At 46.3% G+C, this 13011-nt stretch overlaps 1 protein-coding gene across 1 annotated transcript in view; it reads left to right on the forward strand.

Annotated features, from left to right (window-relative positions):
- The first annotated feature begins 323 nt into the window (after nt 1-323).
- Nucleotides 324-13011, forward strand: part of samd11 (sterile alpha motif domain containing 11) — a 153906-nt gene continuing 141218 nt past the window's right edge. The window contains exons 1-2 of the mRNA XM_080214915.1: nt 324-1112; nt 3349-3440. Coding sequence (XP_080071041.1) covers nt 509-1112; nt 3349-3440 — 696 coding nt within the window. The 5' untranslated portion in view covers nt 324-508. The remainder of the gene's footprint in view (nt 1113-3348; nt 3441-13011) is intronic.

The raw sequence follows: 13011 nt of genomic DNA on the forward strand, positions 1-13011 counted from the left end.
TGTATGAAGCTGTCCCGTCGCAATAACTTCCTTTTTCCCCCCCCCCCCCCTCTTTTTTTAAGGGAGAGAAATTGGGATCTATTTAGAAAAGGGAGTGGGGCGGGGTGGGAGAGGGAGGACTTGCACATTTGATGGAAAAATTGTCCAACTTTTTAAAAAACTTGATCAGAGATGTGAATGTTCAGGGATCCCGCAGATTTGATTGAGAGAGGAGGGGAAGGGGGCAGAGTTGGGAGGGAAGGGAAGGGGTGTGTGTGTGTGTGTTTGTGGCGGAGAGGGGGGGAATTAAAACTTTTATCTCGCCCAGTCTGTGTGTGGTTAAATGAGAATTGCAACTGCTGCCAGCCTTCGGTGCTAGCCCCGGAAATAAGCCAAAAGGGAGAGTGCTCCGGCGCGAAGGTGGGTCGATAACTGGAATCGATAAAGCAATTTTTTTCTCTCTCTCTCTCTCTCTCTTCCTTCTTTGAACCGACACAATAATGTGCGGGGCGGCGGATACCTTGGCGAGATGTCAGGTGCGGGGAGGCAGATGAGGCAGGCTGGAGAGGTCGGAGTGTCAGAGGACAAGTGGTGCCTGGTGGAGGGTTGGGGATATCACAGCCTGTCTCGACACTGGCAACTACACGGGGAACTTAGCGGCGACCTACCGCTGTCCAGAGACAAGGGGCTGTTGCTCAGGATGCCAGCTATCAAGAAGGAGAGGTCGGAGGGGGAGGTGGTCATCAGGGGGCTGCTGGAAGGTTTGCCCCCCGAGTACTTAGCCAACCTGCCAGCCCTCAGCTCCCCCCATCAGCAGCCCTACCAGCCCCTCTTCGGGCGGCACCAGCGCACCTTCCTGGGGCTGGGCGAGACCAGGCGCCCGGAGGAGCTGATGCTGCTGGAGCGCTTCTCCTCCTCCGTCCCCGACTTCCAGCCCGTCCTGGACAACGGCGAGCCCTGCATCGAGGTGGAGTGCGGCGAAAACAAGGCGCTGCTGTACATCCACAAGCTGTGTCAGGGCAGCAAGGGACCCTCCATCCGCTACCGGGGAGAATGGCTCACCCCCAACGAATTCCAGTTCGTCAGCGGCAGGGAGACTGCCAAGGATTGGAAACGAAGCATTCGACACAAAGGTAAGTGAGTGAATAAATACATAGAAATAGAGATATATTACCAAAAAAAAAACAGGATAAGAGAGAGGAGAGATTGTTGCATTTGTCAGTGGAGGCAAATCTCGTTCTTCACTTGGGGGCAACTCAACCTTTTTGCTTCAGAAAGTTCTATGCGTAAAAGTTGAAGCAACTAGACCCCAGTTTGGACAAATGGATTAGTAATTTTGCACCCTGGGAATGAACTAATCCAACCCAGAACAGTGGCTGCAAAGTGCAATTAAGAAGTGACTGCAAATAGATTTTTATTTCCCTCCTCTTGAATGAAATACTAGGAAATGTTGCTGCAGTGTTTTGTTTTCCTCGTTCTTTTTCTCTCTCCTGTTTGGGGTCTGTGAAAGAGAGAGAGAGAAAGGATAGGGTAGGAGAGAAAGAAAGGGTAGGGGAGAGAGAAAGGATGAGAAAGAGAGAGAAAGGAAGGGATAGGAGAGAGAGAAAGGATAGAAAGAGAAAGGATAGGAGAGAGAGCGAGGGAAAGGATAGGAGAGATAGAGAACGGATAGGAGAGAGAGAGAGAAAGGATAGGAGAGAGAGAGAAAGGATAGGGGAGAGAGAGAGGGGGGGAAAGGATAGGATAGGAGAGAGAGAGAGAAAGCCTCACCAGGAAGTGAGCTTACTGACCACAGTGATAGTTTGCCCCCTCTCTCTCTCTCTGTCTGTATCCTACACTCAACTGACAGGATGCTTGCGGTTGGACAGATTTTTTTCTCTCTCTCTTAAAAATCCATTATTTTTCGGGGGTGTGGGGGGGGGGGGAAACCTGCCCATTTTCTGTCTGCTCGCCAATAATTTCAAAGTTGAAAGGAAGTCGGGAAGTGGGTAAGGCCAACTGTGAAACGCAGTGCTGATTCTGGCTGTGCTTAGGGGGAATAGATCAATGTGTATTGATCAGGGCAAAGCTTACAGACGGTGAGGGGTGTGGAGGGGAGGAGGGAGAGAGGGAGGGGGCTTTGCTGTATCTCAGGAATGATCTGAAGATTGAGTGAGCCAGGAAGTGGTGAGCCCGGGCAAAGAATGCGATCAGATTGGACAGAGTGTGAGTTTATAACCCTATCACACAATATCCAGCCCTGAGACTGAATCCATCAGTTGCCAAGGTGGTAAATATAGGGTTGGTATTTTTCTGTTTCTCTCTGAGTTGGTGAGGAGGGAGGGAGAGAGGGAGAGTGGGAGGGAGAGAGAAGGGAAGCTGGTGTATCCTGACTGATTTTAACTCAGCAAAGCGGGGGTTTGTCGCTAAGGTGCTCGCCCGCGCCGCGACCACCCAGGCTCGCTGCTCTGAGAGGGGTTTTGATCCTTGCGGGATTGACACTGGGAATGTCCACGTGCCGCAGGTCCTGATTCAGTTGCTGCCTGACTGTGCTAGTGTTCGTCCCTCTGTCAGTCTGGGGCTCTCTGTCTGTGACTGTGTCTCTCTCAGTCTGTGGCTCTCTGTCCGTGGCTCTCTATCTGTCTCTATTTCAGTCTGTGTCGCTCTGTGTTTGGCCACTCTGTCTATCTTACTCTGAATCTCTGTCCGTCTGTGTATATCTGTTTTTTGTCCCCTCTCTGTGTCTGTCACTCAGTCTGTGTCTCTCTGTCCGTGGCTCTCTGTCTGTGGCTGGCCCCCTCTCTGTGTCTGTCTCTCTCAGCCTGTGTCTCTGCCGGTGTTAGCCTCTCTCCAGCAGTGCCTGGCTCCGGAACTCTTGCCTGGGGTAGTGTCGAGTGTCTGTTGCACTGTCTGGCTGTGGCAGTCCAGCAGTCTGGGGGCGGGGGGGGGCGGGTGGGGGCTGCTGGAAGTGTTAGTCCCCACTGGCACAGTCTGGCTGTGGGAGGATCTGCCTGCTTCTGGCAGTGTTGAGTGTATGACTCTGGGGCAGGATTTATTCTGTGTGTGTGTGTGTGTGACTGCGCTCTTCACAAACAACATGCCAACGCCATTGTTACAAAGAGGAAAACTGCCGCACTCTCTCACAGTTAACGCCGCAATTATCCTGCTGGAGTAAAGATAAAAAGCAGCGGGAGGGGAAAGTGCGGTTCCCGGTGTATTGGCCCTTCACTGGGACTGCGATTCGCTGGTAACTAATTAAATGTCTTTTTAAAGGGAAGAAAGAATGTGAAGGGTTTGAGAGAGGTGAACATTTCACACACACACACGTTAACTCTGCACAACAGTGCAATCTCATTTCGTTTTTAACAGTTCCTTTTTTTTGTGACACAGGGAAAAGTTTGAAGACGCTTATGTCAAAAGGAGTTTTGCAGGTACATCCACCAATCTGTGACTGCCCTGGGTGTCGAATTTCGTCTCCAGTGGTAAGATTGTTGTTTTAACCACCTCCCAACCCCAGAAATATAACTCCCTTCGTGAATCAGTTGTGGATAATGAGAAATGTCATTCTAACCAGCCCCCTGATCCCAGCCTTCAGCCCAGGGGACAACACCTTTCACGCATTCTGCACACTTTCAAACAGTCTAAAGATTGCACTGATTGTAGTTGCTTGCTTTCAATTATTTTATGCAGGAAGCACAAAGGGTTAAATGTTTCTGCGGTGTCAGGGCCAAGTCGCCAATTTCAAACTTGGTTTGGGTTTTTTTTTCTCTCTCTTTCTTTTAAGAATCTTGCAGTTGAAGCCCAGACAACTTGTAACTATTTCCAATGTGGGCGATCGGCAATCAATTCTGCGTCGCCCTGTCACCCTCTGTCTTGTCTGTTGCATTGCTTCATTATCACTTTCTACAGGGTGGTTTGTCAATTTCTTGTCCAGGTCCCAGGGTCCAGCCCAGCCGCCTTTTTTTGTATCAGAATAGGGAGGGAAAGAGGGAGAGGTTTGGCAAATTCACATTAGTATTTGTTTCCTCCCTCTTCCTGGCCTTGTGCTGAAGGTCAGACTGATGGCCTTCTTGACCCTAGATTCATTCATCTGACAAGACAAGGTGTCTTTTCTCTTTTTTGGGGGGGTTTGGTGCCTGTAGGGAGAATGCCCGATTTCAAATAACCAGTGGCTGTGTGTCAGATGTCAGTAAACCAAAATGGAAGAATAGGCTATTAAATCAGACTAATTATTTGCACTTTGCGCTTATGTTTGGCGCATTAATCGTTGAAGGGGAATTCAAGTCAATGCTTTTATTCGATGAGTTGCTTACCTCTGAAAGATAGTCCTGATAGTACCACATGAACTGGTTCAATAGTTTGTGCAAAGGTGACCTCTGCCTCCCACATTGGCTGGGTTTCGAACCCTGTTTTATCTGCATAATGCTGTGAAATATAGCACAGTGGTTAGCGTGGGGATAGGCCCTGTGTGGGATTGTTGTCGATGCAGGCTCGGTGGCCTGAATGGCCTCCTTAGGGATATTCTATGAACTCTGGGGATTCTATGAAATGGAAGGGTTCTGTGATAGTGGCACAGTAGTTAGCATTGCTGTCTCACAGCGCTTGGGTCTGAATTCCAGCTTGGGGCGTTGTCTGTGTGGGGTTTGCACGTTCTCCCCGTGTCTGCATGGGTTTCCTCCGGGCGCTCTGGTTTCCTCCCACAGTCTGAAAGATGTGCTGGTTAGGGTGCATTGGCCATGCTAAATTCCCCCTCAGTGTACCCGAACAGGCACCAGACTGTGACAACTAGGGGATTTTCACAGTAACTTCACTGCAATGTTAATGTAAGTCTACTTGTGACACTAATAAATAAATTTAAACTTAATATATGACGGAGCATCTTAAGTGGGTTCTGTTATGGCAAGTATGATATTTAGATTTTTTTTTCATGAATCATAATTCTGCTGGGAGTGTGGGAGGAGAACACATTCCAGACAAGGTGATGGTTGCATGACAGAAGTAGTGTCTCAGAGGCCAGCGCTAATGGTTGGAACGTTTTAGTTTTTTTTCTTTAAAAAAGTCAAGTCAAAGAGACAGTTTCCTGATTGCAAGTCTGGAAAAGCTGGAAACACTTGCCCAAATTACACTTGACGACAGGGCATCATCCTAATGTGTTTCCCAAATTAAAATGACATAAAGAAACTTTTCTATTTTGCAAACTGGAAAAACGGATTCATAAGGGTGCGTCCTTTCTCTAGTGTGTGGATGTGGTATTAAAATACTCTTCCATTGAATCCCTACAGTGCAGAAGAAGCCATTTGGCCCATCAAGACTGCACCGACAACAATCCCACCCAGGCCCTATCCCCATAACCCACGTATTTGCTTATGTTTATTTATTTATTAGTCGCAAGTTGGCTTGCATTAACACTGCAATGAAGTTACTGTGAAAATCCCCTGCTGAATTTACCCTGCTAACCCTTCTGATGGTCCATATAGCACGGCCAGTCAACCGAACCCACACATCTTTGGATTGTGGGTGGAAACCGGAGCACCTGGAAGAAGCCCACACAGACACAAGGAGAAAGTGCAGACTGTCACCCGAGGCCGGAATTGAACCCATGTCCCTGGTGCTGTGAGCCAACAGTGCTAACCACTGTGCCACAGGTGCTGTCCCTTGTTAGTGGAAAATGTAGATTACACAAGCACGCATTTAAAACCATACATATTGATAGTGAGATGGTCTCCTGTTTTGGGGCTGGTGGCGCAACTCACTTCACTTTTGGACTTATGGAATTTCCAATCTCATAATCACTGTTATATTCAGAGTGCACCCGAGACAATTTGGTACCAACATGGAAGTCCCAATATTGATACACTCCAATTGCAAACAAAAAGATCGTAATATTGAGATGGCTTGTCTTTATTTCTGATTGTTAAATGTTTATTGGTGCATGTCAGATTAGCACATAACCAGAAGTAGATGAATGTAAAGAAATTGAATCATCATGTCTAAAAGCATTTTGAAGTTGAAGGATATAGGGTGAAGATTTGGGTTTTTTTTGGCAGTCTTTAATGTGCAGCCTAATTAAATCTTGTTACTTGGTATTGTCATTGAATATGTTTCCACGGCATGTGATTTCCGATATTGAGAATGCAGCTTACAATCGCACAGACCAGTTTTACATCACAGGGGTCTTAAGCAGGCACAGTGTGACCATGTCTAACTGAAGTGTCCATTCTTTTCTGGGAGTCTATATTAGAGCACTGAATTTTGTACTTCAAAGTGGGCCACTCCAATCATAAAATCCTGTAATGCAGAAGGAAGCCATTCGGCCCATTGAGTCTGCACCTATCCCCATAACCCCATGCATTTACCCTAGCCAGTCCCCCTGACACTAAGGAGCAATTTAGCATGGCGAATCCACCTAGACAAGACATCTTCGGACTATGGGAGGGAAAGCAGAGCACCCAGAAGAAACCCATGCAGATAGGGGAGAATGTGCAAACTCCACACAGACAGTGAACCAAGCCAGGAAATCGAATCCGGGCCCCTGGCATGTGAGGCAGCAGTGCTAACCACTGTGCCATTGTACTACCCAATGTCATGACTATGTCTTAAGGACCTTTGTTCTCTTTACCTTTATTCTGTCTCTGATTTTCCCCGGTTACACTTATTTCCTTTGGTGTCTGTTTAGCTATTGTTTTTTTCTGTTAGCAGTGCCAACAGATCTTACTGTAACTACAAATAAAGGTACAGATCAGTCTAGCACTGTGACCACAGAGTGACTGCAATTAGGAGGGAGATTCTGGTAGTGACAATACTTGACTGTCAATCCAGTATCTGCAGTCAACATTCAAATACAAAGTGAGGGTTGTTAATTGTAATCTCTGTGATGATTATTCTAATGAATTTTTCTTTATGACTGTGAAGCACTGTTATGCTGAATGGCCTATTCTTGTTAACAGGAATAGACCATTCAGCACTTTAAGCCATTCAATTAGACCATGGCTGGTCGAGAACTCAACTCCAATTACCTACCTTAGCTCTATATCCCTTGATACTCCTACCTAACACATATAACACCAAAAATGTTGGTGTAAATCAAAGACATGAAAGGAGAGGATTGTATGGGCAGGAAAAGATCATGCAAGCATGTCATGTTTGTTCCATTCCCAGAAACCCTCTCCCATTCTGAATTGCTGAACTCTTGATATAGGAGATAAAAGATCTGTCTACAAATGTTTATTGTTGGGTTTAATAGGCAGTAGGTAGTTTTATTGTTTTCCATCCAGATGTATCGCTATTGTACTATAAAAACATCAAAAGTGTTCTATATTACATGACAATCTCTAATGTTCATATAAAAGCCTAATGGACTACAAGTATCATGTCTTCCATGGATGAGCAATTCTGAGGTCTGATTTCTGTCAACCATTTTAATGATGACTTACAAAGTCCATTGTACATTGTTCTGAAGCATTGTGATGGCCCATGGCTCATCCAGGGAGCCAGTCTTTTTATTCATGGGCTGTGGATTTTGCTGGCTAAGCCAGCATTTATTGTCCATCTCTAATTGATCTTGAGAAGGTGGTGGTGCGTTGCCTTTGCTGCTGTCCATGTGCTTAGGAACACCCACAGTGCTGTTCAGGAAGGAGCTCCAGGATTTTGACTCAGTGACTATGAAAGAATGATGATATATTTCCAAGTCAGGATGGTGTGTACCTTGAAGGGGAACTTGCAGCTGGTGGTGTTTCTATGCATCTGTCCTCCCAGATGGTAGAGGTTGCAGGTTAGGAAGGTGCTGTCAAAGGAGCCTTAGTGAGTTGCTGCAGTGCATCTTTTAGGTGGTACACATGGCTGCCACTGTGCATTGGTGACAGAGGAAATTAATGTTTAAAATGGTTGATTGGGTGCCAATTAAGCGGGCCACTTTGTCCTGAAAAGTGTTGAGCTTCTTGAATATTTTTGGAGCTGCACTTATCCGGGCAAGTGGAGAGTATTCCATCACACTCCTGATTCGTGCCTTGTAGATGGTGGACAGGCTTTGTGGGGGTCAGGAGATGAGTTATTCACTACAGGATTTCTAGCCTTTGATCTGTCCTGACAATCGCAGTATTTATGTGGCTGGTCCAGTTCAGTTTCTGGTCAGTAGTGACCACAGGTTGTTGATCCAGCGATGGTAATGATATTGAATGTTGAGGGACAATGATTAGATTGTCTCTTGTTGGAGATGGTCATTGCCCGGCATTTGTGTGACATGTCTGTTACTTGCCACTCACCAGCCCAGGCCTGAATATTGTCCAGGTCTTGCTGCATTTGGATATGGACTGCTTGAGTATCTGAGGGGTTATGAATAATACTGAACATTGTGCAATCATCCACAAACATCCTAATGGAGGGAAGGTTGTCAAAAGTTTGTTGAATCATTGTCAAATGTTTGCAGTTTCAGAGATTTTCAACCATAATTGTTGAAAGGGAGGAACAGAAGGAGTAAAGGACAACTGTATCCAAAGGCATTTTATTTCACACAAGTTATGCATTTTTAAAATCTGTTTAATTTTGTTAATAATTGGAGATTATTTGGATGTGTAATATGTCAACATCAATGCCATATCTGTTAATAATCTTCAGAAATAATCATTTTACTTGCCAAATCTTGTGCTTAAAAAGTCAGAGTCATAGGGGTTTACAGCATGGAAACAGGCCCTTCAGCCCAACTTGTCCATGCCACTCTTTTTTTAAAAAAACTGAGCTAGTCCCAATTGCCTGTGTTTGGCCCATATCCCTCGATAGCCACCTTACCCATGTAACTGTCTAAATGCTTTTTAAAAGGCAGAATTGTACCCCCCCCACCCTCACTACTACCCCTGGCACCTTGTTCCAGACATTTGCCACCCTCTGTGTGAAAAATTTGCCCCTTTGGATCCTTTTGTATCTCTCCCCTGTCATCTTAAACCTATGCCCTCTGGTTTTAGACTCCCCTACCTTTGGTGAAAAATATTGGCTATCTAGTTGATAATGAGCCCCTCATTATTTTATAGACCTGTATAAGATCATTCCCTCAGCCTCCTATGCTCCAGAGAAAAATGTCCCACTCTATCCAGCGTCACCTTATAATTCAAACCGTCAAGTCCCAGTAGCATTCTAGTAAATCTTTTCTGCACTCTTTCTGGTTTAGTAATATCCTTTCTATAGTAGGGTGACCAGAATTGCACACAGTATTCCAAGTGTGGCCTTGCCAATGTCTTGTACAACTCCAACAAGACGTTGCAACTCCTGTATTCAGTGTTCTGACCAATGAAACCAAGCATGCTGATTGCCTTCTTCACCACTCTATCCAACTGTGACTCCACTTTCAAGGAGCTATGAACCTCTACCCCTAGATTTCTAACTCTTCCCAATGCCTCCCTTTAACTGAGTAGGTCCTGTCCTGGTAGGGTCTACTAAAATGCAGTTATTTTACTGGCTGCAATGATTTGATGTATCTACCCAAGAGCATGTACAATTGGATATTAGGTAGTTTGGACAGGCAATGTCCTCTGTAGATTTTTCCTCACTCAAATACAAAGTCCCACCTCAGCCTCAATGTTCAGCGGGCTATAACTGGTAAAACTATGAATGTACTTGGCAAATCAAAAATGCCATTGCCAAAATATTGAACTGTGATAGGTCAACAGTTTATCACATAGAATCCTACAGCGCAGAAGGAGACCATTTGGCTCCTCGAGTCTGCACCGACCACAAACCCATCCAGGCCCTATCCCCATAGCCAATCCCTCTGACACTAAGGATCAATTTAGCATGGCCAATCCACCTAACCTGCACGTGTTTGGACTGTGGGAGGAAACCAGAGCACTCAGAGGAAACCCACGCAGACACGGGGAGAATGTGCAAACTCCACCCAAACAGTCACCCAAGCTGGGAATCGAACCCAGGTCCCTGGTGCTGTGAGGCAGCAATGCTAACCGCTGTGCCACTGTGCCGCCGTATATCTCTCACTTGGTGAAGTGACCACAATTTCCCAGCTAGCCAAAGCAAATTGTTAGCAGGAAATTATAGCAAGTTACCAGCAGTGGAGTGTCTGGAAATGAGTAATCAATCAGGTTTAAAACGAACTATTGTTTTAATTCCCATCATTAGGTTGTTGCATTCATGAACCCAAACACCATAAAAGGTGTTGATGCATCCAATTAAAAAACAATTGTAGTTTGAAAAACAAGTCGTCGAAATAACCTAAATATAGATTCGAAAGGAAGAACAGAGCTGGGATTGTATTACATCTTTGAGCCACATTTATATTTGTGAGGGGGGGTGATACTGGAGGTGACACCTTTATGCGTAAACCGGTGTTTCTCTGATAGTCTATATTAATGATCGGTCCCACCAGACAGCTCAGTGAGATTTTCAAATAGGGCACCAGAGCTAAAAATGGAAACGTTTTCTGTGCGTATTCACAATGCCTACACATTATGTATGGACATGACATATTGTGTAAGGAAACTCGACTCAAATGGCCATTCTGTCCAACCTGAGACCCATCGGGTGATAATATTCTGGTTTATGGCAGCAATCAGCAAAATTAATGAGAAAGCAGCGTTGAAAAAAAGGATTCCTAATCACTGGAGGTGGTGTCGTCAGATGCTCTAATTAAGCCACAGTGGACAGTTTTGTGCAGTTTGAAAGTTGAATGGGCTAATGTCATAAATACCCTATAATACCAGAAAGTAATTCCTCTCTATGATGCCTTTATGAATTGGTTTCCTCCCCCTTTCTGCTTGCATGGTTTGCATCTGTCTTGCTTTGGTGTCGAGTCAATATTTCACTCTCCACTGCCACGCAACCTGAGGCAAGGGTGTGGCTGTCGGCAGGACTGGAAAATGCCTCTGTGGGAACAGAATGGAAAATCCCATACAATATTCCTGTCCAATTTGATGGTTACACACTTAACCTTTTATTCCATTAGTCACCCATTGGACATATAGCTGGTTACATTCCATGACTAATGCACGCCACAGGGGCTGGGGTGGCGCAGTGGTCATCACTGCTGCCTCACAGCGACCTGAGTTCAATTCTGGCCTTGGCTCACCGTCAGAGTGTGAAGTTTGCACATTTTCCTGTAACTGCCTGGGTTCCCTCCAGATGCTCCATTTCCTCCCACACTCGAAAGATAACCGGATTAGGTGGATTGGCCATGCTAAGTTGCCCTTAAGTGCCCAAAGATAGATAGGTTGAGTGGATTAGCCATGGTAAGTTGTTCTTTGATGTCTAAAGATATGCAGGTTAGGGGAATTAGCGTGGTAAATCCATGGGGTTGCAGGGTTGGCTTGGTTGGAATGGTCTGTCGGAGAGTTGTTGCAGACTTGATGGGCTGAATGGCCTCCTTCTGCACTATAGGGATCCTATGATCCTGGCAATTACATTTTGGTTAAGTTAGTTAAGTTTCCTTTGATGTTTTGCTTTAGTTGTAATGCCCCACCAAGGACTGGCAACACTTCTTGTCATGGTTTAAAAGTTAAGAGGTTCACAGCTCTTCAACCAGGTGTAGAAACCCAGTGTTCTGCTCAGTTACCATCCGGCAATGCAATCGAATGGAACAAAATACCATTAGGATCAACATTCAAGTCAAAATCTTGACGGTAGCTGTTCCGGCTGTGGTAAAGCGATAGCCGTGGTAACTGGAAAAGCCTTGGTGCTTTGGCACAAGTTGTTATGGTTCAGGCTTATTCTGAACACTTTTATTGCTGAGGACATGGGTAAAAATAAACCTTTGCAATTCGGCTGGGTCTCCGATGAATCAAAACCTACACTTTGTGCAGATTGTGAATGGCGTAAATGCCACGGAATGACAATCAAAGATTAATTATGATATAAAACATAGGAGACTGCATGCGATGCCCAGAACAGTGTCCCAGTTTCTATGAAACTTGCTAAGTACCACGCCGAGGGATCACTGTGTTCAGGCCACAACTGACAAGTTGGAATCTGGAATTCTCAATCCCCTTAGAAAGGTCCTGTCAAACCGGAGCTTTTGTGGCCAGAAACATTAGCCCCTTGTTAGGCAAGGACATCAAGAGCTAAGGCAAGGAAATGGAGTTGAGGGGCGGAGCTCTCCCAAAAAAGTTCGAAGTGTCAAGTTCGCAGGAAGAGTGCCTTAATTCACGCTGGTTTTTTTTCTTTGGGAGTTCACATTAGAATCCCCCGCACTCTGTGCAGTGCAGAGGCCACCAGCATGAATATTATTAGATTTCAAAGGGCAGAGCCTATTCCTGCCTGGGAGGCTGAAACTAGCAAATTGAGGGAGCCACAGCGCATGCATTGTGACCCCCAAACTGTCACCCTCCTGTTTGCTGGCCAGCCCGGGACCCCCGCAATGCTGCCCCTGTAACCCTCCAAGGCCAGATCACCGCGCTCCCCCCACACCCCCTCAGCCTGTCCCGATCGCTGGTCTCCCTCCTGCCCCAACAGATCCCAATGGCAGAGTGGCAGCAGGCCCCCACCTCCACCAATTGACCCCCTTATTCCTGCCCCCATAGGCCCCACCGCCTTGGTACTACCCCATGTCCAATGGGCAGTGCCCTCTGGGCATGAGCATTTTGCTCCTTGGGCACTGCCAGGGTGCCCATGCCCTGGGGCACCAACCCCCTGCCACCCAACCCCCTAGGGGCCCAGATTGCTCCCCCCATCACTCCAGCTGGGAGGTCCTGATAGTTCCCTGAAAGTGGGGACCTACTATAAACCCCGCAGGAGTGAAATACTCTGGTGGTGGGGAGAGGCTAGCAGGTCCAGAATATTCAGTCCCAGGCCCACTAATTACATTAAAAACAGATTTTAAATATATTAAAATGACTTGCCTGGTCTTCCTGCCGGTTCCCAGTGTGGATCCAGGATGGCACCAGGAATCTGGCACTGGGAAATGCATGCTTGGCAGGATAGGGCGTGTGTGATTCCCACACAAGCCCGACCACAAAATTCTTCCGCCCTGCTGCACTTGAAAATTAGCGCGGCGGGGTGGGAGAATTGCCCCCGAGATCATAGAATCCCTACAGTGCAAGAGGAGGCCATTCGGTCCAT

The sequence above is a fragment of the Carcharhinus amblyrhynchos genome, chromosome 30 (genome assembly GCF_965287045.1).
Source record: "Carcharhinus amblyrhynchos chromosome 30, sCarAmb.v2.hapA, whole genome shotgun sequence".
In the NCBI taxonomy this organism is placed as follows: domain Eukaryota; kingdom Metazoa; phylum Chordata; class Chondrichthyes; order Carcharhiniformes; family Carcharhinidae; genus Carcharhinus; species Carcharhinus amblyrhynchos.